This window comes from Colias croceus, chromosome 2 (genome assembly GCF_905220415.1).
Source record: "Colias croceus chromosome 2, ilColCroc2.1".
In the NCBI taxonomy this organism is placed as follows: domain Eukaryota; kingdom Metazoa; phylum Arthropoda; class Insecta; order Lepidoptera; family Pieridae; genus Colias; species Colias croceus.
Genome location: NC_059538.1, coordinates 1,449,696 through 1,477,623, shown reverse-complemented (window position 1 = coordinate 1,477,623; position 27,928 = coordinate 1,449,696). Strand labels below are relative to the sequence as shown.

General features: G+C 37.8%; 1 protein-coding gene across 2 annotated transcripts; it reads left to right on the top strand.

The window, feature by feature from the left end:
* The first annotated feature begins 20 nt into the window (after positions 1 to 20).
* LOC123698631 (dual specificity mitogen-activated protein kinase kinase 7-like) lies at positions 21 to 27,354 on the top strand. Of its 2 annotated transcripts, none has more exons than XM_045645375.1 (16): positions 21 to 287; positions 7,250 to 7,341; positions 7,950 to 8,093; positions 8,396 to 8,623; positions 10,426 to 10,605; positions 11,122 to 11,268; positions 11,812 to 11,888; positions 12,174 to 12,437; positions 13,309 to 13,407; positions 13,846 to 13,927; positions 14,216 to 14,316; positions 14,907 to 14,980; positions 15,298 to 15,376; positions 21,060 to 21,175; positions 26,170 to 26,212; positions 26,561 to 27,354. In XM_045645375.1, exons 1-16 carry the CDS (start codon positions 143 to 145, stop codon positions 26,637 to 26,639), a joined length of 1,950 nt encoding a protein of 649 aa, XP_045501331.1. In that variant the 5' UTR covers positions 21 to 142; the 3' UTR covers positions 26,640 to 27,354. The 2 variants fall into 2 exon arrangements, with proteins under 2 accessions (XP_045501331.1, XP_045501322.1); XM_045645366.1 differs by having other exon boundaries at positions 26,098 to 26,212.
* Positions 27,355 to 27,928: the final 574 nt, after the last annotated feature.

Sequence of the window (27,928 nt, the reverse complement as noted above, 5' to 3'; positions counted from 1 at the left end):
TGTTGGCAACACAGATTTTATTTGACGAAAGGAAAAATCTTTGGACTAGTGCTCCTCGATTATATTTTTTTGTGTAAATAAATTGATAAATGTATAGTAATAAGTGTTTAGATGTAATTTGTGTGATATTTTCATTACTATAATGTCAAATACTTCACTCGAAGGAAAACTAAAATGTTTGCAAGAACGTTTTGAAAATGAATTGCGTATTCGTAGAGAGGGAGCTATTCACAACCAAGGTGGACATGGAGCCTCCAAACCCGGGAGTACACGGAGGCCTAGGCCTCGTAAGTATTAATATCGATCCTCACTTTTGTTAAAATAACTGCTGGGTAAATCCACATCGATACTGTCCGATTTTCTTTCAATCAAAACAATGTAATATAAAGCTTCGTCTATACCTTAAATATAAATTTCGACCACCGAATTTATGTTTACAAAAGCCATTTGTATATTTTTATTAATTACTTTAATGCAGCGGTTCAAATATAATTACGGTTTTCTTTATTACATGTTAGAGTAATGTTAGGTTATTTATCATTTGAAGGGCAATGATACCTATACTTCGAAATGTTATGGCATAAAAGTCTAACAAACATTTAACAGTATTTGCATAACATGGCATTGGATAATTATTTGTGGGTGGTTTTCACATTTGAATCAATTGTTTAAATGTTATGCTCAGGTCAAATGCTCTTGTGGTGTAGCATAATATTATGTATGTTTTTAAAAAAAGTTCAATGGACATGTTTAGTATGTACCTATATTCATTTAATCGGGAATAAATATAGGTAAAAAGTTTAAAATTTAATAGTAAAATGTTATGTATTCATAAAAATTCTTATTAGATTTATTTAATAGTTTTCACTTCAATAAAAAAGCAATGTTAATTAAACATACCTACAAATCATCAATGGCTATCAATTATCATTATACACACATTCTATAGTTTTAAAATACTATATTCATTCAACATTGTACTACAAAATTGCCACCCTTAGATGAAATCTTAATATATATAAATCTCGTGTCACAATGTTTGTCTTCAATGGACTCCTAAACCACATAACCGATTATAATGAAATTCGCACACCATGTGCAGTTAGATCCAACTTGAGAGATAGGATAGTTTAAATTTCAAATCGTTTAACCCTAGAACACTAACCTTATTTTTCGACGTTTAATACTAACCTTCGTCGTTTCGACTACGCTGTTTATTGGAGGGGATTTAAGGGTTTAATTTAAAAAAATATATTTGTAGTTATGTTTTATTTTAACCATAATGTATTAATCTACATATAAAAATATTAAAATATTTATTTTAACATAGTTTTAATTCAAATAGTCATCAAAATGAGATCACAGTTTACACGCTTTATGAACATTCTTAATTTTTTTGAAAAATTCTGTACATATAATATATACCTCTAAATTGCTCGAAATAAACTATTAATTACAAAAATAATATCTGGAAAATTAATTAAAAATATAATTTTGATAATAGCTTAGAATCTAAAACATTTGTGACACACATCAAGTTTGTGTTCCCCACACAACGATTTTTTGCACCTAGTGCACCTATTTTTAGTCTACCTTTGCTATACGGAGGGACATATAGCATATAATATGTTTATTTTATTTTGTTATGGAGGCACATTAGCAGCATTACTTTGCTCAGTCTCATTTATAACTTTCACATTGTTTCTTCCTGGCATGTTTAAAATTTATGTGATTGAGTTCCGCAGAGTATCAGTAATGTCACCAGTAATTATACCTGAAAAACATTGAGGATCTAAAATATCTTGAAAAAAGCGTACAGGCCCACGTACTATATATCTTTGTTCTTTGAAGGTCTTCTGCTTTGTGACCTTGACTGTTGTGATGACCATAATATGTGTTTGTCTTTCCCACGAAGAATGGTACGCGATGGTCTTATAATCAAATCGCTAGGGTCAGCTGAAGTGCTAGGTGTCTCATCTTCAATAGAACGTGGGGAGATGTATTACTACTTGCCTCATAATCTTGATCTGGAAATTGCTCTTTATTGACAGTAGAAACTTCATCATCACCCTCCGTTTCATGCCTCTTCAGCCTCAATGTGGTCTTCAGGCTCTCTCGCAGATGAATTTTCCTCATCGCTTTCACTTTCTAAAAATAACGTATGAATCGTATCTAAAAAATAAAATAATAGGCACCATTATAAAAGATAAAATAACGTAATTTTAACTTAACTAAATAGTACGAAAAGTTACGTTAATACTAACCTTCGTCGATGTGACGAGCCATGGTTGCTGGAACAGCGCGTGTGGACCTTCCACGTACAAAGCACTACCGTCCATCGCAAGCGCAACGGGTTGGCTGAGATTAGCTGAAGTCAGAAAACCATACGGTCGCGCGCGTAAAAGTTATAGCGATTTTTTTGGTGACGCGTCGTCGAATCGACGAAGGGTAGTGATCTAGGGTTAAGAGAAAGCAGGCGAAGCCGCGGGCGGTAAGCTAGTTGAATTATATATTACAACTAGCTGCTCCGCGCGGTCACCCCCGTGGCTCCACTCCTGTTGGTCATAGCGGGATGATATATACCCTATAACCTTCCTCGATAAATGAGCTATCTAACACCGAAATAATTTTTCAAATCGGACCAGTAGTTCCTGAGATTAGCGCGTTCAAACAAACAAACTCTTCAGCTTTATAATATTAGTATAGATATTCATACCTCTTGCAAATAAGCATCTATTCAAAACTTTATTTATATTGCTTTATCCTACTTTTACTCATTTCAGTCATTTCACAATCTGTTTATTTATAAACACCATTAGATTAAAAGATTAAACCAAAAAATAGACATACCTATATGCTATAAATAAAAATGAAACCCGTTTGTCACTTTTTTTTACATATTTGTTGAAGTATGAGGATGGTTCATATGTAGAGAAAACGTAAATATGTACTATGGGCGAAACCGGGGCGGACCACTAGTAGGCTACATATACTGAACCAACAAAAGCACTATGTTAATTAATTCAAGCAACAGTTTTATAGTGCCCATGTTTACCAGTGTAAACACAAGCAGTATAAGATTTATTAAGATAACTCCAACAAAATATATACTGCACCAATACTTTGTTAATAATAATAATAATAAGGGCGTAGGGATGTGACGACCCCATCGCCCACGGTTGGAATATCTATTGTCTACGTGACAATAGATATTCCACCCGTGCAATCAGTCAACCCGCAGGACACCTTGTGGCGGGGTGTCGGGGAGTAGCGACCCCGCGGGAACCGAGTGCTCCCGGGGGAGGCCCCTGTCTTCATCTCCGGCTTGCCTTCACCGGCCGGTCGGAGTGAAGCCTGACGAGGACAGGACCCCCACCTCTGGCTTGCCTTAACCGGCCGGCCAGAGTGGAGTCGCGAGAGCTTTTAGCTCGAAGGGTGGATGCGAAGCGTAAGTGGCGAGTGGGCACGTGATGCTGGACCCTCAGGGAGCGCGTGATCGGAGTTTAAAGTCCAGGGACGCCTCTCCACCCTTAGCTGCTCACAATATGTTGCCCCCTTGTCGCACTATTGCAGCGACTTATTTCGGGGGCCCATACAGTGAGAGGGCGAGTCACCACCTGCCAACATATTTTTACTTTCTTTTAGTAGAAAGGCAGGTGCCATAGTTTCCAATAGTCCCCAAATACCGGCCCATTTAACATCCCACTCCATAGCCCAGTTTATTTTGTTTTTCCATATCTCGAAATAGTCCTACATCGGCCGCGGACTGCCTAGGACTGTATCTCTATAGTGCAGTCATGGGCAGGCTGCGGCTGGTGTCCCACAACACAGTAAAGTTCTCTAAAGGGCCTCTGCGTGTTGGATCCGTGTCCCCACGTAAGCCTTCCAAAGGACCGGGTACCTTCCTTATGATGGTACCCGAGTATTATGGAATGAGATACACATAATAATAATAATAATAAATTCTTTATTGCACACCAAGTAAAATAACAGAGTAAAAAACAGCACATAGAAACAATGTACAAAAGGCGGTCTTATCACTTACAAGTGATTTCTACCAGACAACCTGTGATATTGGAAAATGCTGGAAGAATACATTTATGGAGGTGTGAGCAAAAGAGCACTTAATATTTAAAATAAATAAATAAATAAAATAACATACATATATTATATATAGTACACCAATATATATACCTACATATTATGTAATAATAATACATACAATGTTAAATAGTATACAAAAAAATTTAAAATATAATAGATAAATTTATAACGAAAGATAATATTTTTTTACCAAACTATCGAACGTAGATATGGTTTGTGCATGTTTGATTGAATCTGGCAACGAATTCCAAAGATTAATAGCGTTCATAGTAAAAGAGTGATGGTAAAAGTTAGAGTGGTGAGATGGAATTAGAAGAGAAAGGGAGTAAGGAGATCTCAATACCAAGCTGTTGGAGTGACGAAATATAAATCTTTCCTTAAGATAGTTCGGTGTTCTAGCGTCGAACAATATGCCGTAAAGAAGATGAAGCATGCGAGCATTCCGTCGAGAACGTATTGGCAACCATTTGAGTTTCGTACGGAAGTGGGATACGTGGTCATATTTTCGCAAACCGAATATGTACCTTATACCGAGGTTCTGAAGGCGTTCGAGAGCATCTAATTGGTTTTCATTAAGATCGGGATAGGCACAGTCACAATAATCGAGGATTGGATGAAGTAAAGCTTGTACTAACTCAATTTTAGTGGGGATGGGAAGAAGGTTACGTAAACGTCTGAGGGAACCGTAAGAACTAAACATTTTTTTTCGCACTTCTTGAAGCTGCTGTGTCCATGAAAGAGTCTGATCGAAGTATATTCCTAGATTTCTGACACTGGAGCTGTAAGGGATAATAACACCGTCTACAATAACCTTGGGAATGGTGACCCAGTCAATTTTATTTACGAAGTGTCGACTTCCGACTATGATTGATTGTGTCTTATCTGGATTTATATTCACTCCGTGCGCTTTGCTCCATTTTATTATTGATTCAAGGTCCTTATTGATTTGACGTACTGCATTAGGCAAATTCTCGTATGATGAGTGAGTATATATTTGCAGATCATCTGCGTACATGTGATATAAAGAGGAAATGTTGTGAGTGATGGAATTAATAAATAGAGAAAACAAAAGAGGAGACAGTACGCCGCCTTGAGGAACACCGGCAACGACATCACACCAAGATGAATAACAGTCATTACTGTAGATACGTTGACGGCGTCCTCGTAGATAGTCGTACATCCAGCTAATTACAGTATCGGAAATATTAAGAGAAGAAAGTAATTTTAAGAGAATATCATGATCTACAGAATTAAACGCATTACTAAAATCAATTAATGTGAGGAGAGTAAGTTGCTTGTTATCCATTGCCATTCGGATATCGTCGGTGATCTTAACTAAGGCAGTGGCCGTACTATGACCAGGACGGAAACCGGATTGGAAAGGATCGAAAAGACTATGGGAGTTTATAAAGGTCGTTAACTGGTTATGGACAAGACGTTCGAGAACTTTGGATAGGAAAGGAAGAATGGATATTGGACGGAAATCAGACAATGCGGAAGGATTGCTTTTTTTAGGAAGTGGGATAATATGGGCATCTTTCCATGATGTTGGGAATTGACAGGACGTAATGGAGAAATTTAGGATGTGAGTTAAAGTGGGAGTTAAGGTGTCGTGGATAGGAATGATCATATTACGGCCAATATTGTCACAACCAACAGATTTAGAGGCAATGGATAAGATAGCATTTCTAACGCTACTCACAGCAAATGGACTGAAACAAAAAGGAGGAGAATTAGGAAGAGAAGTATTAGAAAGAAGGTCAAGAGTACATTTTTTTAAATTCGGATCAAGTAAAGGAGAAGAGCAAAAAAAAGTGTTAAGTAAATCAATATTAACGTTAGAAGGGATTGAAGAAGGAGAAGGTTTGCCAACACCGAGAGACTTTAAAAATTTCCACACTTTGCTGGGGTCTCCGTTTTCAATTGAGCCGTGAATGTGTCGTTGTTGCGCGTCCCTGCACATTGTACTACAGCGGTTGCGAATCGTTCTGTATCTTTCGCGACTAGCTGGAGAATTATTTGCCTTTAATAAAGCCTTAGCACGATTTTTTTTATTGACTAGTGACTTAAGTTCAGGCGTCAGCCACGGCGCCGGTAAATGTTTGAGCTTAATGGGTCGAAATGGGGCATGTTTATCATAAAGTCGAAGAAGAAAGGAGTTAAATAAGTTTATTTTAGCATCAATATCATCAGCGTTCGTAATAAGTGACCAATCCAGGCTTTTTGCTTCCTCGACGAGACTTTCTATGTCCATTCCGCTGAAATTGCGCTGCATTATTACTTTAGGCTTATACTTCGGAGGTCGGATTTTGTATGAGACAAAGATGAGGTCATGGTAAGAAAAGCCTTCGGCTGCACATTGACCAAATTTGGCCACGTAATCAGGAGAGGACACTATAATTAAATCCAGAAGGGAAGGGGAGGAGTTAGGGAAATGATGCGTGGCATTCAGCGGGAGGATGTTCATATTGTAACAGTCAATCGTTGATAGAAGTTTCTTCGACCTGTGATCATTTTTTAACAAGCAAGTATTTAGGTCCCCCATTAAGATCACATGTTGGAAAGAAGGTGTAAATTTGTCAAGTAAGTGATCAAAATAAGAAAATGATGATCAAAATAATTTCATCAAACAAACTCAAAAATTTATTTATTCAATTAGACTTTTTAAAGAAGCACTTACAAATTTTTGTAACATATTTTTAACCGCCAATTCGGAAAGCAGTATCTATGGAGAAGAACCGGCAAGAAATTCCATAGTTTTTTATAATCATTAACCGACTTCAAAAAAAGGAGGTTTTTTTTTTAATGTATGTACACCGATTACTCCGAGGTTTCTGTACCGATTTACGTGATTCTTTTTTTGTTCGATGCGGGATGGTGTCGAATTGGTCCCACAAAAATTTTATTTGGATAGGCCCAGTAGTTTTTATTTTATGGGCATTTTTGCAAGTGCAAGTTTGAAGTCGGTTGTTTTTAACGCAGTTATCACTTGTTTCAATATTACAATTTAATTTTACATAATATCTAACATTGGTGACCCATATTTACCAGTCTAAACTGTAAACACAAACACCATAAGATTTAAAGATAACTCAAATAAAATGCAACAATACTTTGTTAATTAATTTGTCAAACATTGTTGCAGCGCCCATGTTTACCAGCAGGGAGATACCTGCGTTCCCACCAAGGTCACCGCAGGCCACTGACACTGAGCACAGAATGCGAGAGGTGTACAAGGTATGGTGCTAATTGGGTCTGGTGGTAATTGGTCTTTGTGTTTGATGTGAAGAGGTTAAGATAGGTTGTGTTGGATTTGAGTGATATTAATTTTAGAGCCGATTTTTCAATGCTTGGATAAAACTTATAAAACTACCATTTTAAAAATGTATTCTAATTGCCCGTATACAGACAGTTTACGTGACATTTTAATATTATCGTGTAATACTTTAATATTGGATGAATAAGTTTTATCCAAGCATTGAAAAATCAGCCCTTAATATAATAAATAGTTTCCAGAAGAATGTATTTAATGAATGTTGATGACATTATTATCAAACAATCTGAATGTTAGGTAGTATGTATCTTCTTATATATAAAAATGAATCGCAAAATGTGTTGGTAAGCGCATTACTCAAGAACGGCTGAACCGATTTCGATAATTCTTTTTTTATTATATTCCTTGAAGTACGAGGATGGATCTTATGTAGAGAAAACGTAAACATGTACCACGGGCGAAGCCGAGGCGGACCGCTAGTGAATAATAAAATGATTAAAGCATATTATGATATGTAGTTTTAAAATAAAATTTCAAATAAATTCACAATTTCCTACGTACATTTAAACAGGTCAGCGGCAAGCTAAACGTCGAAGGTGTAGAGTACAGATCTCACATAGATGAACTGCAACAGTTGGGGGAGCTCGGCAGCGGCACATGCGGCCATGTCGTCAAAATGTTCCACAAGCCCTCGGGGGCCGTTATAGCAGTCAAGGTATTTCTGATAGATAGATGTTTTTGCCATGCAAGTTTTTTGTTTTTTGTATCAATATTGTCTTTGATTTTGTAAGTTAGCTGTTACTTTGTTAATTATTAACTTTAATATTATAATTTGTCTTTTTTTGAATAATCGTTTTTATAACATATGCTAAAGAACTCACGAGTACCCTCGAAAATACATATTATTATTTTAATCCACGTCAACTACACTTGAAATTCATTTATTTAGACATCTATATATCGTTTTCCATAGCGTGGACACACGGCACAAAAACCCTAACTAACATAAAATTTCAGCAAATGCGTCGTTCAGGCAACTCAGAGGAGACCAAACGCATCCTAATGGACCTGGACGTGGTCGTCCGGTCGCACGATTGTCCGTACATAGTGCGGTGTCTCGGGTGCTTCGTAACGGACGCAGATGTGTGGATCTGTATGGAGCTGATGGCGTCTTGTTTCGATAAGCTGCTCAAAAGAGTGGGAGCTCCGATACCGGAGGCGATATTGGGGAAAGTCACTGTTGCGGTAAGTGCTTTGTAGTGAAATGAATGATCTAGTTGATGATGAATGATAGTTATTTATCAACTAGCTTCCGCCCGCGACTCCGTCCGCGCGGAAAAATTAAGATTTTTTTTTTCTACATCATCATCATCATCATCATCAGCCCATATACGTTCCCACTGCTGGGACACGGGCCTCCTATGAGGGTACAGGCCATAATCCACCACGCTGGCCAAGTGCGGGTTGGCGGATGACACATGTCGTCGAACTTTTTTTTTTTTAATTCTTCGACATGTCGGTTTCCTCACGATGTTTTCCTTCACCGTTCGAGCAGTGGTGATGTTACAACATGCGCAGATAAATTGAAAAATCAATTTATTTCCTGCGCGCTCGCCTGGTCTCGAACCACGGACTTATCGATTCGAAGTCCGAGGTCTCACCACTGAGCCACCACTGCTCCACTTTTTTTCTACGTATTATATAAATTGATACGTATTATATGGATAAAAAGTATCCTATTTTATGCCCAGGATAATAAGGTATAATTATACCAAGTTTCATCGAAATCGAACCGTTAGTTTTTACGTGATGCCTTCACATACAGACAGACAGACAAAAATTTTTTAATCACATATTTGGGTTTGGTATCGATCCAGTAACAACCCCTGCTATTTATTTTTTCAATATTTTCAATGTACAGAATTGACCCTTCTACAGATTTATTATATGTATAGATATGCAATTTATACTAATATCATAAAGCGGAAGAGTTTGTTTGTTTGTTTGAACGCGCTAATCTCAGGAGCTACTGGTCCGATTTGAAAAATTATTTCGGAGAGATAGCCCATTTATCGAGAAAGGTTATAGGCTATATATCATCACGCTAAGACCAACAGGAGAGGAGCAATGCGGGTGAAACCGTGGGGCACAGCTAGTATGTAATAGGTTGATTAAGAAATCTTGATACATAAATCAATATCATGTTAAACTAATAACAATCATGTTACCGTAGGGCGGGCCCGTACACGGACCGCTCGAGCAGTTAACGGCTGAGCGACGTACACAGACGGCTCGAGCGGTCGGCGTCAACTGCTCGAGCCGTCGTTTGTTGACCGCTCGAGCCGTCGCTACCAACCGCTCGAGCGGTTGATTTTTTTGACTAGTCAATCATTTATTTTCAAGGGGATAGGGAGCCGTCGACGGCTCTAGAGCAGTTAACGGCTCGAGCAGTCAGTGTATGCCTCACGACCGCTCGCGAGCCGTCAACGGCACGGTGGAATTTCGTCATGCAGTTGACGGCTTGAAGCGGTCGCTACGGCTCGAGCCGTCACGTGTACGGCGGTGAATGAATGCCAATAGTTCGCGCGGTCGCGGCTTCAAGCGGTCGGTCTCAACTGCTTGAAGCGGTCCGTGTACGGCCGCCCTCAGTTGCAAAATATTGCTTAACACTTGCTGCTGCTAAATCTGTCTGCTATAACAATTACTATTGCAGGGAAAAATACCATTTGAAAATCCTTGACCACTTCTAGTGTCTTATTTACCAGTACAATGTAGTATGTCTATGTTAGCATTTCTATGTTATGTACTAGCGGTCCGCCCCGGCTTCGCCCGTGGTACATATTTCGCAATAAAAGGTAGCCTATTGATAGATTGTCTGTGCCAAATTTCATCAAAATCGGTTGAGAGGTTTATTCGTGAAAACCATACATACATAATTACAAACTTTTCCTCTTTATATGTAATATTATAATGTATATTATATATATTAATCTCTTGCACTACAAGTATTACTTTAAAAAAATCATAATACAATATTCAAATTTCAGACGGTCAACGCGCTATCATACCTCAAGGACACACACGGAGTGATACACCGAGACGTGAAGCCCAGTAACATACTACTGGACGAGCGTGGTAATGTGAAGCTATGTGATTTCGGTATCAGTGGCCGACTGGTGGACTCGAAGGCGAAGACGAGGAGCGCCGGGTGCGCGGCGTATATGGCTGTAAGTTTTCGTATTCAACTAGCTTACCGCCCGCGGGTTCGCCCGCTTTGTCTAAAACCTAATAAATTATATACTAAAACCTTCCTCTTGAATCACTCTATCTATTAAAAAAAACCGCATCCAAATCCGTTGCGTAGTTTTAAAGATTTAAGCATACAAAGGGATATAGGGACATAGGGACAGAGAAAGCGACTATGTAGTGATAAAACCTTGGTATGGTGATAAAAAATCTTTGTAATATTCTTCTGATTCAATGTCCGATGCAAAACTCTACCCACTCGTCTATTAGGCAGTCTTGCATGAGCGATACAATACGACTTCGACGTTACTGCTACGTAATATGGTGTTAATTTCAATGATGAATGTTTTTGTATACACTCTTCTATTTTAAGCGATTGTGAGTCGCGAGTGTGAGTGTATAAGAGTGACAAGTAGTTACAAAAAATGTGTTTTTTGTTAGTTTCTATATTATTATGTAAATCGTTATAATTTCAACGTGTATTTTTTGTCTTTCAGCCAGAGAGAATAGACCCGCCGGACCCGAGCCGGCCGGACTACGACATACGCGCTGACGTGTGGTCGCTCGGCATTTCACTTGTAGAGTTGGCAACGGGAGTGTTTCCATACAGGGACTGCCAGAATGACTTCGAAGTGCTGACCAGGGTTAGTGGCATCGTTTATTTACTTTTTTTTCTAACCAGAGATTAGTATTGTTTCTTAATGTTATTATTTACTAGCTTTTCGCCCGCGTTTTCAAAGGAAAACCCATATAGTTCCCGTTCCCGTGGGATTTCCGGGATAAAACCTATCCTATGTGTTAATCCAAGTTACCCTCTATATGTGTGCTAAATTTTATTATAATCGATTCAGTAGTTTATGCGTGAAAACCATATATACATACATACAAACCTTTCCTCTTTATAATATTAGTATAGATATAGTTAACCAGAGATAGTAGACTCACTTCTAGCCAGAGATAACAGATTCACTGTTAGCCATAGAGAATAAACATGCTACTTTTTTAAGCTTTTCATATAGGGTAAACGTGAAACCAAAAAAACTGCTAGTCACTCTACTTAACTAAACAATGCAATTGATAAAGGGCCCCATTCATCTTTTATACATTATTACGTTTTATATAAAAATCATACCACTTTCTATCCTATTTGCACTTACATAAGTCTCATTTTATTTCACTGTTCACAGGTAATAGCGGATGATCCTCCACAGTTGCCTGAAGACAGTGATTTCACACCGGAATTCAAATCGTTTGTCTCACAATGGTACGTATGATTTATAATTGTAAAATCAATTACTTGGGACTTTTGTTTTTTGTATTCTTTTATAAAATGTTAAAAAAATAGGTTTTTGATCTAGTAAGTAGATAATAATAATAGTATATAGATAATTAAATGAAATTGCAATGTGATGCTTAAAACTTCAAGCTAAGTCTAACTTTGAAACAAAACCTTTAATTTTACTAAACATTACTTCTGGTTTTTTTTATTAGAACAGTTTACAATTCTATATCAAGCAAATACACAAAGTAATATTAACATTAATTTCAGCCTAACAAAAAACTACCGCCAGCGTCCCAAATACGCGAAGCTCCTAGAACACCCGTTCGTAGTGAAGTCAGCTCGCAGCTCCATATCAGTGGGGGACTGGTATGCAACATTACCGTTCTGCAGCCAGGGCTCCAGTCAGGGCTCCGCCAAGGGCTCGAGCCTCTCTGTGAATACTAACGGAGATGTGCCCGTGACTCCGCAGCCAGTGAGGAACTTTGTGACCAGCTCGCAGCATTGGATGGAGCACACGCCTACTCCGGGACGGTGAGTGGATGGAATAATCTTAATATATATAAATCTCGTGTCACAATGTTTGTCCTCAATGGACTCCTAAACCACTTAAACGATTATAATAAAATTCGCACAACATGTGTAGTTCGATCCAACTTGTGAGATAGGATAGTTTAAATCTCAAATTGTTTTAGAGAAAGCGGGCGAAGCCGCGGGCGGTAAGCTAGTAATAATATATAATTGCAATAAATTAGCTGTTTGGCTCTGACTGGGTAGTTGTTTTTTTACAAATTTTCAAAACAAAACCTTTATTTTTATGAATTAATTTATTTCTTGAGAATTGTGAAAAGTCTTTAGTAGTTAGACAAGTTAGCGTATACTATAACTCGCGCGAGTTAACTTAACACCTGAAAAATGGTCCTGTCCCTTTCACTCCATTCTATTGTCACGTGAGAGTGAAAGAGACGGGTATAGGTTTAAAGTTGACTCGCCCGGGTTATATGTTACATGTCACTTTTCTGTGCTTTTAATGGGCGTATTGAACAAAATATGATAATCAAATACTAAATATACTTTGCCTTGCGAATCATTTATCCATTAGAAATTCTGTTTATTTCAATTATGCGTGTAACCAAGTATAAAAAAGATGTGTGGCACTCGGGGACTACCGTGGTAAAGCTATTGCATGCTATGCCTTCAAGCCACACCTCCGTTCCCGTCCCGTTAGGAAGCGTGAGGTTTTTCGTTATGGAATTTCTCGATTCAGTCCCCGCGCTCAAGGCCCGCGATAGAAGCTATGCAATAGCTTAAAAACTCCTTGGAGAACTTTTCCAGTTGAGGGATCCTTCTATTTCATTAAGGTCACATTTGTATAGTTTTTTTACTCATAAAAATAATATTTCAGAGCGTGGTGGGCGAACAACGCCAGTCCGGGAGGCAGTAGTTCGCAGCCGACTAGCTTAGAAGCTGAGTTATCTAACCACTCCCCCTACCCAAGGAGAAGGTAATCTTATACATTAAAATAATAATAATATCATTAATGTAGAACATATGAGATTTTTACCCCAAATACTTTTTACAATGTGTAATATCTCTACGTTTGTATTTAAATCTACACAAATATTATATTAGATTTTATTTTGTGTTTGCAACAATTTAACTAAAAATCTACTTTACCGATTTAGAATAGAATAGAATAGAAAACACTTTATTGCACACAAAAACAAAATTTACAGAAACGATATTATTACTTATATAATAAATTTACAATTTGGCGGCCTTATCGCTTAAAAGCGATTTCAACCAGGCAACCATAAATCAGTAAAAAGGTAGATTTGTAAAATTCTTTCACCAGCAGAAAGCTTTATTATTCCTCAGTGACATATGTTATATTTTATATTATTTTTTTATAGCAAGTGTATAATTTATTGCAATATTCCAGAACGATAGACGCATGTGCGTCTCCCCCTCCCGCGCCTGTACGACGAGTGTCCACTGACAATAGATGGAGGGCTTCGCCTACTGTAAGCATAAATATTATAAGTATTATTTGTTATAACAATTATCATGCATAACTACTAATTTTCAGTTTTCTATTCATGTAATTTTTGAAGTGAATCTTAAGGCGCGTCGTCGTGTCAATACCGTCACGTCATGGACTATAGCGACGATTTTATTATCTTTGAATCTTGTCAAAGAAGTTTCACTTTTGACACGTGTACTCGGCACACACTATTCATTTTAAACTACTAATTCCGTCTCGAAGGGCTAAAAGTAAAAACATATCCGATAACTATTATTTAATATTTCAGAGTTCTGGCAACACGAGTCCCATAGTTTTACAGCGTTTCTATCACCAGAGCCAACAGAGACGGTCGCGGGTTGACTTACACGCAACGCCACGGCATAGAAGGTAATTTTTACTATGTATTTATTTTAATGTAACGTTAGCAAAAAAATATTGTGAAATTATTATTTTAAGGTTAGGTATAGGTATGCAATATATGTATAATATAATTATATATAAGAATATAGTAGGTAAGTACGTAGGCAGATTGTTGGCGGCGAACCTCAACTCTTTAAGGCCAGACTGAAAACCAGCGCTGTAGTACTCTCTGGAGTCAAACAGCATAGCTGTCTGTGCCTTTTGCCACAAAAACACTTTTTTCTTTTCTTATTTTTTTCCCAATTTTGTTATTAGGTTAAGTAGATTTTAAGTTTTTTTGTATCCAAAATTATTGTGGCAATAAATACATTCATTTCATTTCAAATAAATACTGTAAAGATAAATATGAAATACAAATGAAAAAATTGGATATTTATTATAAAATATACCAGCCTATTTGAGATCCTCCTCCTTTTTTGACATCGGCTAAAGTGAGTTAAATCTTTGAAAAACTTAAATGAATAAAAAGTTTAGAATTTGGTGGCTTTTCTACGGTATAAGTACTTGAATGATTATATTATTATTTACTATATAAGAATATTTGGTTATATTTTCAGTGTAAGTCGGGAACACAGCGCGGGAAGGTCTCCCGAGCCTCCGCCGCGGACATCGCGACATAGTCGGTCACAAGGTACGTATTACATGCAAAATCGACACTTAAAATATTTCATATATGCTGTTTATAAATTTTATCATTACCATCTCATACATAAAGCAATAAAGGCCATACATTTATTTAAAAGTATTCAAAACTAGCTTCCCGCCTGCGGTTTCGCCCGCGTCGTCAAAGAAAAACCAGCAAAGTTCCCGTTCCCAAAAGATTTCCGGGATAAATCCTATCCTATGTCATTCTTCAGGTCTCAAGCTATCTCTGTAACAAATTTGAAGTAAATTCATACACTACTTTTTGAGCTTTAGACGGCAAATAAGTATTCAATGAATTTTCAGCCAACGGCAGTATGGAATTGGAACCGCCACCGCTACATGATAGACTGCATCCACCTTCACCATTACTTCTTAACGATAGGTAAGTCTAAGTTCTAGGAAATGCTATTTGTGAAGTACATATTGTGTAGAATTTGGACACGAAAATATAAATATTGAAGTTTATAAGAAACTAGCGGTCCGCCCCGGCTTCGCCCGTGGTACATATTTCGCAATAAAAAGTATATGTTCTTTCACAGGGTCTAAAGATTGTCTGTGCTAAATTTCATCAAAATCGGTCCAGTAGTTTATGAGCCTATTCATTACAATCAAACAAACAAACATAGTTTTCCTCTTAGTGTAGATTAATATGAAGAGTAAGCTTGTTAAGTAAATTTGTTCAATTCCAGCAAGGGCTGAACATTTGTTAAATTTATAATGCTGTTTTAAATGCAGAAATGTGTATCTAGAATACTTTGTAAATTTAAAATATGTGCTATGAGACGCAACAGGCAAATACTTGTAGAAGTAAACGAATACTTTCGATACGCATTGACCAAAATAACGAATGTTTTTGATAACGTTAAATAGAAAAAAACTTGAGCGATGTCAAGGGACATCCGGATGGAACGAAGTGTTAAGTTAGAGAGAGACAGACAGAGAACCACGCGCACGCCGCACGGCTTACAACTCTAGCAAAAAGTGTCGTGACAACTTTTCGTAAGAATTTTTGAAGTTATACTTCAAATCGAGATCGAGAAAAATGATGAGAGTGAATTTTTACGATGCGCGCGCACACCGACACCTAAATTTAACAGCATGAAGTTAGTTCTAGGTGGTATGAAAATTGATAACTATGTTCAAGTTGTATATTCTAGTATTATGTCCTTACGCCGTTATTCGAGGCCTTTAAACAATAATGAGAGAGAGAGACATCTTTGATTTCCGGCCGACATTACGTAGTTGTAGTTCCAATTATCTCCACAGAGGGCCTCGTTGTCGCGCTTCCGTGTTTACCAGAGTGACGTTTGTACAGCTAAGCTTTTAAATAATGGTTCTCGCAGTAATAAGCTCATTGGCGTCTTAATTTTCGTACCGACAGTATATCTTGGGATAACGCTGTTAGCGTTCGTTTATTATCCTTTGGAATAAAAGTTGTAGTTTGCTATTATATTACGTTTTGAAAAAATAACGTTTTTCAAATAAAAATTTTAAATACTAAAATTAGTAACAGTTAAAAATTTAAATAGAAGTTGTTGTGTAAAGTGTATTTAAAATGAGTGACGGAAGTAGGGAGAAGATGCCAAATGATAATTTGGTATCCAGCGATTCTTCGTCGTCGTTATCGTTGGATGAAGAGGAGGTCGTACGTTCACCTAAAAAGACGGTTAAAAGAAAACGAAAAAGCAGCAAACCTAGTAAGAACAAGAAAGCACGTAAGGAAAATGAAAGTTTGTCATTACTTTCAAATCAGGTCAGTGAAATACAGCATTTTCTTGCGAATTTCTCCTCTTGTTTTGGCTACTACCCGCCGGGGTATAGTTATTGTTCTGATGGAATTAATCTAGATAATTGTGATCATGTAAGCGAACCGGCTGTCGACCCGAGCGTTTCTTTTAACTTCGATTTGACCACAAATTTAAAAGAGCCAACCGTAGCAAATACCTCAGCTGAACATTTGCAATTATTAAATTCTCTTCAACATTTCAATTCGGAGAATTGGACAAACGTACGTTATGCCGATATTCAAAAATTGTATAACGCTCGTCCGGGATTTGTTGATCTTGAAGTAAACGATGAAATTAAACAATTCGAAAAATCTAATAATTTAATTGCAACTGAAAAGTCGTTAAGTGCTATTACTCATGCGTTAATTATGCAAAGCGATGCGTTAAAAAAGGGCGTATCGGAATTATTACAATGGACTAATGACAGTGAGGAAATAAATAAAGAATCTTTGCTTTCTAAAATTAAAGAGACATTTTCGGGCAGTTTTCAAAAAATTTCTCTTGATTGCTTACAATTAGTATGCGGTCGGCGAGCGGATATTGTTGAACAAAGAAGGGATTTTTTCTTAAATTTGGTAAAAGATAAGTTTTTAAGGGTTAGTTTAAAAAAGATTCCGCCTTCTTGTGAATATATTTTTGAAAAGGAAGCATTTTCTGAATTTTTAAAAATAAATGGCGGTATAAATAAAATTTTTTCGCAAAATAAATCCTCCTTTTCTGCGCAAGAAAAGCGAGCTATTTCTGGGTCCCAGGCTGCGCAACCTGGACCTAGTTCGTTTATTCAGAACCAAACCGGTCGCCCCTTTGCACCGTTTGCGTTCAATTATAATAATAGTTTTAGACATTATGCACCTCCCAAAGGAGTGCGTCCTAATTATGACTTTAATGAGCGTTTATTTCGACCTCAATTTAGATCACAATCTAAGCAAATGCGTTTTAACCGACCGCAATCTAACAGTACTAGTGCCTCGCGTCCAAGAGGCAAAGGTGATAAAAGATTTTGACTATTTACAGACGTTTCGGGGGGGCAGGTTAACGGAGTTTGTGAGTATTTGGAAAGAGAGGGGTGCTCCAGAAGCACTGCTAAAAATAATAACAGGTTACAAAATTCCTTTTCAAGCGAAACCGCCCTTGGTCATGCCGCGCCATACCAAGGTCCACTATCAAACTGTTCCATCTGTCGAGATGGATTTGGCAATAAACAATATGCTAACCGAAAATATTTTACAGCATGCCCCCGAAACGCCCAGTTTTTTATCTACCCTCTTTCTAACACCAAAAAGCGACGGTTCAATGCGTCCAATTTTCAATTTAAAAAGACTGAATCAGTATCTCAAAATAACGAAATTCCGACTAATTTCGGTACATCGAGTTCCAGATTTTCTACAGCCGCACGATTTCATGGTAAAAATCGATCTCACCCAAGCGTACTGTCACGTGCCCGTGGCCGTGAGTCATCGCTGCTTTCTGAGGTTGATGTACAAGGGCCAGATGTTACAGATGACCTGTTTACCATTTGGGCTCGCAACAGCACCCAAGGTTTTTGCATCCCTGACGAACTGGACAGCGGAATTTCTGCGCGAAAAAGGTATTCGAATCATTGTTTTCCTCGACGATTTTTTAATTGTGTGCCAGGACAGAGCCAAGCTCGTCAACCAAGTGGAGTTCGTGCTAAAAAGTCTTCAGGAGCTGGGCTGGAAGGTAAACACCAACAAATCTATACTCTCACCTCAGACCTCTTTAGAATACCTGGGTATAGTATGGGACACGTGGCAGAACAGGAAGAGTTTACCACAAAACAAAATCCGGAAAATAAAGGTAAATATTTCACATCTATTGAAGAGTCAGGTCATAACTTTGAAAGAGGCTCAGAGTACTGCAGGCTTTCTAAACTTTGCCCGTCTCGTAATACCCCAGGGCCGGCTCAATTTCCGTTGTCTTTTAACACTTTCAAACAGACTGCTGAAACACCAAGACCGAACGTCGTTTCATCTGCCGCAACAGGTAGTCAAGGAGCTCAAGTGGTGGTTAGTAAATTGCGAGAAGTTCTCTCGAATTCATCCTCCCTCAACCACACATTTCTTAACAACGGACGCGGCGGATTCGGGTTGGGGGGCCGAGCTAAATGGTATTCATATGAAGGGAGAATGGGTGGGCGCAGAAAGCTTACTTCATTTACTACCTTCAACGACAGATCTAGTGTTTGCGAAATGGGGAGTGCCAGATGTAGATCTGTTCGCTTCAACACGAGCTCATGTGGTACCCAAATATGTGAGTCTAGACCAACGGGATCGACAAGCATGGAAACACAATGCGTTTGCTTGGGAGTGGACCTTCAGGTTAGCGTGGGTATTTCCTCCTCCGAGTGTCCTGCCCCGAGTTTTGATGCATCTCAATCGAGCGAAAGGTATGTACCTAATAGTAGCACCGAGGTGGCCGCGGGCATTTTGGAGAGCAGATCTGAAGTCGCGAGCGATAGCTCCACCCTTCACCGTCCGCCACCTGGAGACCAAACTAATAGATCTGACCACGGGCCTCCCTCCACCAAAGGTAAAGAATATGGTTCTCGAAATTTGGAAATGTGGGGGTGGACGCAAGCATTAGAAACATGGTCAAGCCAGCAAAAATCGCTCTTGCGGTCAGGATGGCGAGGCTCTACTCTTAAAACGTATAAACCTGCTTGGGAACGGTGGATTAATTGGTGTTTAAAACACAATGTCGACATTAAGAATCCAACAGGATCTGATTTAGCCAAATATTTAGCTGATTTACATTTAGTCGAAAAACTTGCATATAGGACAATTTTAGTTCATAAATCAGTCGTGTCCACTTTATGTAAAACGGAGGACAATTCTAAGTTAAGTTCGAATATTTTAGTAAAACAGATATTAAAAGCTATAGCAAATACTAGCCCAAAATTGCGCGCGGGTAACATTTGGGATACTTCCATTTTGATATCATGGTTAACTAATCATAATGTGCAGAATAGTAGTAACTTGTGGGAAATTTCACGCCGTTGTGCCATTATATTATTATTGTGTTCAGGTCGTAGAATACATGACTTGACACTTTTGAGTGTTGCAGAAGGCTTTTATGTAGATAGTACCGTAGAAAATTCTATAGTTTTTTGGCCCAAACATGGATCTAAGACTGACTCGGATTCATATGTTCAATCAGGTTGGAAGTTATTGTCAAACGCAAGTAACTGTAATATCGACCCCGTATTTTGGATTAGAAAGTTATTAGATCTGGGCATGGATAGGCGTAACTTGGCTAGCGTAGATAACTTATTTGTAACCGTTTGTGGCAAGGCGAAAGCCGCTTCTAGAACTGTAATAGCTGGTTGGGTGAAATCTGCTTTGAGAGAGGCGGGTGTTGAAGCTGCTCCTGGTAGCGTTCGATCAGCTGTTGCCTCTAGGAGCTGGTTAGACAATGAATCTATAGATAAAATTCTTGCAAGGGGAAATTGGAGGTCACAAAATACCTTCAAAAAATATTATAGAAAAGAAGTGAGACCGGTTAATAATCAGAATAATTCTTTATGTGCTCTGTTTGAGCCCTTATCACAATAATAAATTGAAATGAATATATTAATTTATTTTTTTTTTTTTTTTGTAAATAATCACATTGGCGTCTTGTTTACCAGGCGAAACCAAACAATGTCTCATTATTGTTTAAAGGCCTCGAATAACGGCGTAAGGACATAATAGTTGAGTTTTACTTACCATTAAAACTCGTATTATGTCCAGGAGCCTTATTCGAGGCCTTACATTAAGACCTGCCTGGTAGTTAGTTTGATTAAATAATTAATAAAATTAAATTGTTAAAAATAATGAGACTCAATGAGCTTATTACTGCGAGAACCATTATTTAAAAGCTTAGCTGTACAAACGTCACTCTGGTAAACACGGAAGCGCGACAACGAGGCCCTCTGTGGAGATAATTGGAACTACAACTACGTAATGTCGGCCGGAAATCAAAGATGTCTCTCTCTCTCATTATTGTTTAAAGGCCTCGAATAAGGCTCCTGGACATAATACGAGTTTTAATGGTAAGTAAAACTCAACTATTTTTTTCCATACGCCAAAGAAGTATAACTTCTAACGCGTGTACATAAGTACACACACTCTTTTTTTCCGTCTAGCCCCCTTTCACAACGCGCGATAAGGAACTTCGTTCCAAAAAAAAAAATCTTAGTCTCGACTTGATTACACGTCTAAGTTGACCAGTAATTATAATATAAATACTGTTAAAATAAAAAATAAAATAAAATTGCAGGTTACAAGAGGGTAGAAGTCAGAGTCTGACCCGTGCGGAGGTGCGCAACGGTTTCCGCGCGGAGCTGGCCGCGCCCGCGCAGCCCGTACCGCACAAACACCACCACGACGATCAGGGTGAGCACACACATACATGGAATATATATATACACACACGTACACGCGAACATACATACACACAACATACACACGCGAGTGCGAAGGGACTTGTAGTCTTGCATACACTGATCACGTAAAAAATACATATACAACAAAATTACGTCAAAAATTTTTTGCTAATTTTTTCCTGAAAATCCATGTTATCTTCTCTAGCTTCGCGTAGCCGTCATATACCGCTTCTCTAATGTGAGCATTTTGTCAACGAACACATAATCTTAAACGATAGCTCACGTGCGGGTGGCATAGTTGGGCGGGTTGCTTGTTATGGGTGTACACATATTCGTCTGGAATTCGTCTGGTATTTTATAAGTATTTTTTACGTACTCAGCGTATGCAAAACTATAACCTCCTTTGACCTTAGTTTACCAACAGTGGGACACCCTGTGTACATGTCGCACGCACGTAAGCAGTCTAATATGTACGTACGTATAATACGCGCTGACGCATATAATATGCGCACGCGCACAAATCTGAGTAAGTGCACACACATAATCACAAACTAATATGGATAAATATATGTTACAGTCAAAACCCTGTACCAGTCAAAAACTTTATTGACCGATAAAATTATTGTATGAGGTGATCGACCAAGGGCGTCTGTCAAAAATTAAAATCCTTATTGACTGATTTTATCTGACAAAATCAGTCAATAAGGATTTTGACAGACACCCTCACTCAATAACCTTATTGACTAATTTTACCGGTCAATAAGGTTTTTGACTTGTGAATGATTCGTAAATACACACACAGACACCACTAAACCTGCACATACATAGAAAGTAGAAACACAGATAAAATCTCACCTATGTAATTATGACTGCGTAGTGCGTACGTGTGTGTTATAAACAGTATTCAATATCTTATTTATATTGATAGTTGATACATAGTCTATTTAAAAAAAAAGTTATACTTTATCAATGGTTAAATTTATGAATAAAATTTGTAATTTTTCATATACTATTAATAATCAAATATAAACATATATTTTTTATTCCACCAATCAACATATCAGATACATAAAATTAGAATATTATGAGGTTATTGTTTATTTTTATTTTATTTATGTTATTGTTTTTCATAAATCTTCCATGTTGTATGTATGTACCGAGGGCAGCCAGCCTATGACGTATGTCAGAAGTGAAGTTACATAGCAAAATGCTGCGCTTGCCACTCTAATCATTATATATTTGTTTGGCAAATTATTATTTGTATCAAAATTTTAATTTTAGTTTGCAGCAGTAAAATTGGAAATATTTTTTACAATAAAGTTAAATTTCTTAAGAGCTAGCGCGCAAGAGCAACTTTTGTCTCCGCAACTATTTAGTAATGCCTCCTCTACACTACTCGCGAAGTTCCTCGGTGCTACACTACACACTCGTTCAACTTCGCGAGAGCGCATACATTTTTATTCAGAACGAACTTCGGGTAACTTCGTGCCCTTTGACTCGGGCGCAAAAACCGACAACAAACGGACTTCGGCCGAGGCGAGGTAAAGTCGGACGAAGTAAGCCGAAGTGCCTCTCTACATTATTCTATTCGTCTAACCTCGTTCAACTTCGCGAGTAGTGTAGAGGGGGTGTAAGAAAGTGCGCGCACGTAGCGACGCAACTCCCCATAGAGTTGATGGGAGAGACAAAATAGTTGCGGAGACAAAAGTTGCTCTTGCGCGCTAGCTCTTAATATTTCAAAGTACATAATTGAAAAATATATTTTACAATTTTAAGAGTAATTTATATTAAAAATACTTTCAAATTATTTTTATGTACACGGTTTTATATAATATTATAAATCCATAAAAAATATTTACCAACGAACAATTTTATGAATTTTTTTATCGGAATAATTTGCCAAACACCAATCACTCATTTATGTTCCTTTATTCCTTACACCATTATGTATATAAGCAAATTAAACAAAAATAAGTAAACCGCTTTCGATGAGATTCCTCGCTTCATGCAGCTGCGCTTTGGCTGTGGGAGATTAGAATTAGAATTTCTGGAAGTACTCCTGTAGCTCTAACAATATATATTAACATTATGAATAATATTATATTTAAGTTCAAATTCTGTAAATTGTAAATTATTGTGCTCTTTTTTGTAAACATGTAAGAGTGATAAAAGACGAATTAAAATAATGTAGAAGTTATCCATAATTATTATAAATATGCATTTAAATACATATATTGAGTATTTTATATGATCCTCAGAGGCTTTTTAAACAATTAAAAAAGTCATAATTTTTACACGGTGTATGAAAAAAAAATATTTACACTAGTACATGTTTACAAAGTTTATTATGTCTAGCAATCTAATATGATTGTCTATGAATCACATCATCCGCCAATAGCATCACAGTATTACGTATTCGATTATCCAATCAGATTTAAAATGTTCCGCAATTGGTGGATAAGAATATCACCTACAAATTCTATGGCACATATTGGCTTTTTTAGTCAGTCTTTTTGTTATAAATATTTGACGGGTGTTTTTATTGTTTTTCATATTATTTACATATTATTTTTTTATTTATTTCATATGGTTTTGCAGTTTTTATTTATTTATTTACTTAAGTATAAAGATTTTTTTTATTTGATAAGAGGTTTATTATTAAGAATTGACTTAAAAATTACTAGTAAAGTGAAGCACTATAATATTACATTAAAAATATATTAAATTTATTTGTTATTGATCCATAAGTATCTACAGAATGTCGTCATTTATAAAATACAACAAATGAACACATTCCTTTGAATTGCATCTGCAGAACTAAATGTGTATTGTACTCAAAATAGCATAATTTTTCCGTCTAAAAACTACTTCACTTGATTTTTAGATACCTACAAAATATTTTTATACAAAAATTTACTCTTCACGCGCAGAAAGAGTGAGTTTCGATATTAAATAAGCTGTTACTAACAAAACTTTCCAATAATTTTAGCAGTGCGATGTCGTAGAAGTATCAATGTTTATTCACAAAAGTTCGCGCCAATATGTTATCTTTGTATATATCTCTGTGTTGCGGGAAATATTCGAACAGCGTTTTTTTTTTTTTTTCAAATATAGTGGCATTTTTTTCCTTTATTTGAAGTGAAATTTCTAAGCGCGTTGAAAGTAAAATTTCAACATGGCGTCATGGCAATACCGCCACGTCAGTAAGGCGATGATTTTGGTATTTTATAATCTTGCCATAGAAGTTTCACTTTTGACACGTGTTCTCGATTTTTTTTGTTCGAATATTTTCCGCCAAGTATCCTTTGCTTTGCCGCTCTCCTCACGCCCCACACATCGCCTGCCGTCTGTGCTCTGTCACGTGCCTCGCTACACTAAACACGACCTTAACACCGTGCTAATAACGGCCGCAATTGTATGACACGGGGTCGCCTCGCTTTCGGGTTTAGTATTATATTTGGCGTATACTTGTTACATGTAAGGAATGTTGGACTGTTCGTTTGCACGTAATTTGGATGCGGTATTCTGACCAAATATAAAATATCGTTTTTTTTTTTTTTTATTCAAGTATTCCATGCGATAAGATCCTACGATAAGTGCCCATTTCCCTGTCATTTTTTAAATTCCCGATTAAGTTTTTTTTTTCAAATTAATCCGCCAATAAATTCAATTCAATACATTTCGTACAAAAATATTTCACATAAATACTAACTTCTAGGCATGCTTCTTCCCCAGTCAAATCGTTGTGATAAATAATATTTATTAAGCTATTGCATAGCTTCTATCGTGGGCCTTGAGCGCGGGGACTGAATCGAGAAATTCCGTAACGAAAAAACCCCATGCTCCCCACTCCGACGGGCGGAGGTGTGGCTTGAAGGCATAGCATGCAATAGCTTTACCGCGGCAGTCCCCGAGTGCCACACGACTTTTTTTCATTTTCTGGATGCATTATGTCAATATCATTCATATTTGTATTATATATTCTACAATTCTACATATTATATAGTGCAAAAGAACAGTCCACTCTCACGATAGGAAAGGCTTAACAAGGTGTGCGGTAGCTCATTCATGTGCGAGTCGCTTCGCTCATCATCGCTCATCAGCAAGGCATATGGTTCAGTACGAATGGGCTCTTTGGTTTTAAAATTTCAAATAAAATTTTATTTGAATAGAAAGTATGAACGAATACTGAGAAAAGAATATTTTTTCGCGTAATTTAAATTCGGACGATCTTGGATATAACTAAAAAAAACTTGTTCATCAATCATAAATTAGTGGTAAACATTTGTTTAGGAAAGTTCAAATCAGCATGTTGATGATTTGACGGCAATATTCTTGCGTTGCAGAGTTGATAACGACACGTTGACAAGTTCTCGTCCGTGAAGCTTCACTATCTATTTATTGGTCTAAAATTTTGAGAACCGTTGATTGGGGTATCAAAAAAAAAGCTTCAATACAGTCGTATATAACATAAATTCCAATGTGACTTGAACAATTGGATATCGAAACCAAAGAGGCCGTTACTAGAGTGGGCAGCGGGGTGTGGGTGGGCTACACTCGCGTGGGTACTAGCGTGGGCTACACTCGCGTGGGTACTAGCGTAGGCTACACTCGCGCGGGTACTAGCGTGGGCTACACTCGCGTGGGTACTAGCGTGGGCTACACTCGCGTGGGTACTAGCGTGGGCTACACTCGCGTGGGTACTAGCGTGGGTACTAGCGTGGGCTACACTTGCGTGGGTACTAGCCTGGGCTACACTCGCGTGGGTACTAGCGTGGGCTACACTCGCGTGGGCACTAGCGTGGGCTACACTCGCGTGGGCACTAGCGTGGGCTACACTCGCGTGGGCACTAGCGTGGGCTACACTCGCGTGGACACTAGCGTGGGCTACACGGGCGTGCGGTGTGCGGGCTACAATGCGCGGGTGTGTAGGCTGGCTGCACTCGCTGGCGGGGCTGGTGAAGCGCCGGCTCAGCGGGTACGTCAAGTGGCATCACGTTGCAGCCAGGCGGGAGCGGCCCACGGTGCACCATAATCATAGCAAGAGGTGGGTACACTAAATGGGCGGAGGTTATATTTTTGTGGTTTTTTTTTATATAGGATAGCTAATGTGGAAATAAAAGAGCCATAAGAGCCAAAGTCGTAGTGTACGACTACTGGCTGGCATATTATGTCAGGAAATTATGAATTCATGTTGCAGCACGGGGATTACATTATTTTAAAAAATATCCTACTTTTTAGTTTTTTTTATAGATTTTAAAATCTCAATAAATTTCTGTGCAATTAACTAACATTATCTACGTTGGGATATCGTGAAAGCTGTTTTCATTTTCTGATACTGCCGAAACACTTATTTGTTCTTTTGTTCAAATGTATTTATGTTTAATCCCATCAGATGGGGCACGAGCGAGAGCTGGTCGGTGCCGGCGTCCCCCCTCCCGCCGCGCGCACCGCCGCCGCACCCTGCCGACTAACATACGCAGTACAAATACTACCCGACACTACTACACACTACACTACTATACACTACACTACTGCACGGTCCGAAAATTCGACAAACTGCCCTCCAGACTTCGCCTTAACTACGCAGTTACGCACTACACAGTCTACACAAAAGAACGCTACACGGACGGACACTACGAGAAGTGCACGGAGCGACACAACAACACTAAAAAACCGACACTACAACACAGTACACCACACTGCGCGGATCAAAGCTACTGGACACTTCAAGTTCCGGTAGTACGACACACTACACTACATTAAAATACACAGTACACTACACTAAAAATAATAACTCTACACGGACGAACACTATAACACACTGGCTAACGATCTTATTCTATCTAGCTAGCTGTCTTTTATATGGCAACCCGAAACTGTCAACTGTCACTTCAATGGATTGGACATGGATGACAAGACTAATCTGATGATTGTTAAAGAGGCAGGTATAGCTGCCAGATTTTAGAAGACTTTTATTTAAAAATCATTTAAAATAAACACTATAGAACACTGTAATACACTTCTGACATAATTTTGTAACACAGATGGCAAATTATAAGTAGATTGCAATCAGATTAACGGTTACCAAAGTAACGTGATGTATGAATTGTAACGGGCCGGACGCGGATTTATAATAGGCAACATGTTGGATTTTTGGCGCGTAATTTAAAAAAATACATTTGCACGTCTTGTAATTGAAGAAAGAAAAAGATATTTTAATTTGTTGAAAATTATCGTCTTATTTCTACAGTTTTGAACTTTGTTACAGTTATCGAAAGTTAACATTATTCAGGCGAGTAAGTAAAAATGTATGAATGGAAACATTTTATGGTGTGGCTTTTTTATTACGTGTCATACGTATTTGCACAGCGCAATATACAATTTTTCTCCGTAGAATTTGGTTTTCGTAAAATTTCTAAACTATTTAAGTTATTCCAATTTTCGGTTCCCGTTATTTAAATGATGGAAGGATTATTTTGGATTGCGCTAAATATGAATTTATTGATACTAAAACATAGGGAAGACCTTCGGGTGTGAATAAAGTATAATACGTTATGCGTTGGCTTTTGAGACGAGGAACGTATACGCTTTTAATGAAAAAGATTGAATTATTGCGTAGATTTAGGTATAGGGTAGAAGGGGATATTGGAAATAACTAGAATTCGACTTTCATCTGTAAAATAGCGCCATCTATGACCAACACTCGGAAGATCAACGCATGCAATATATCGGTTTTATGCAAGAAGCTTATATCTAATAC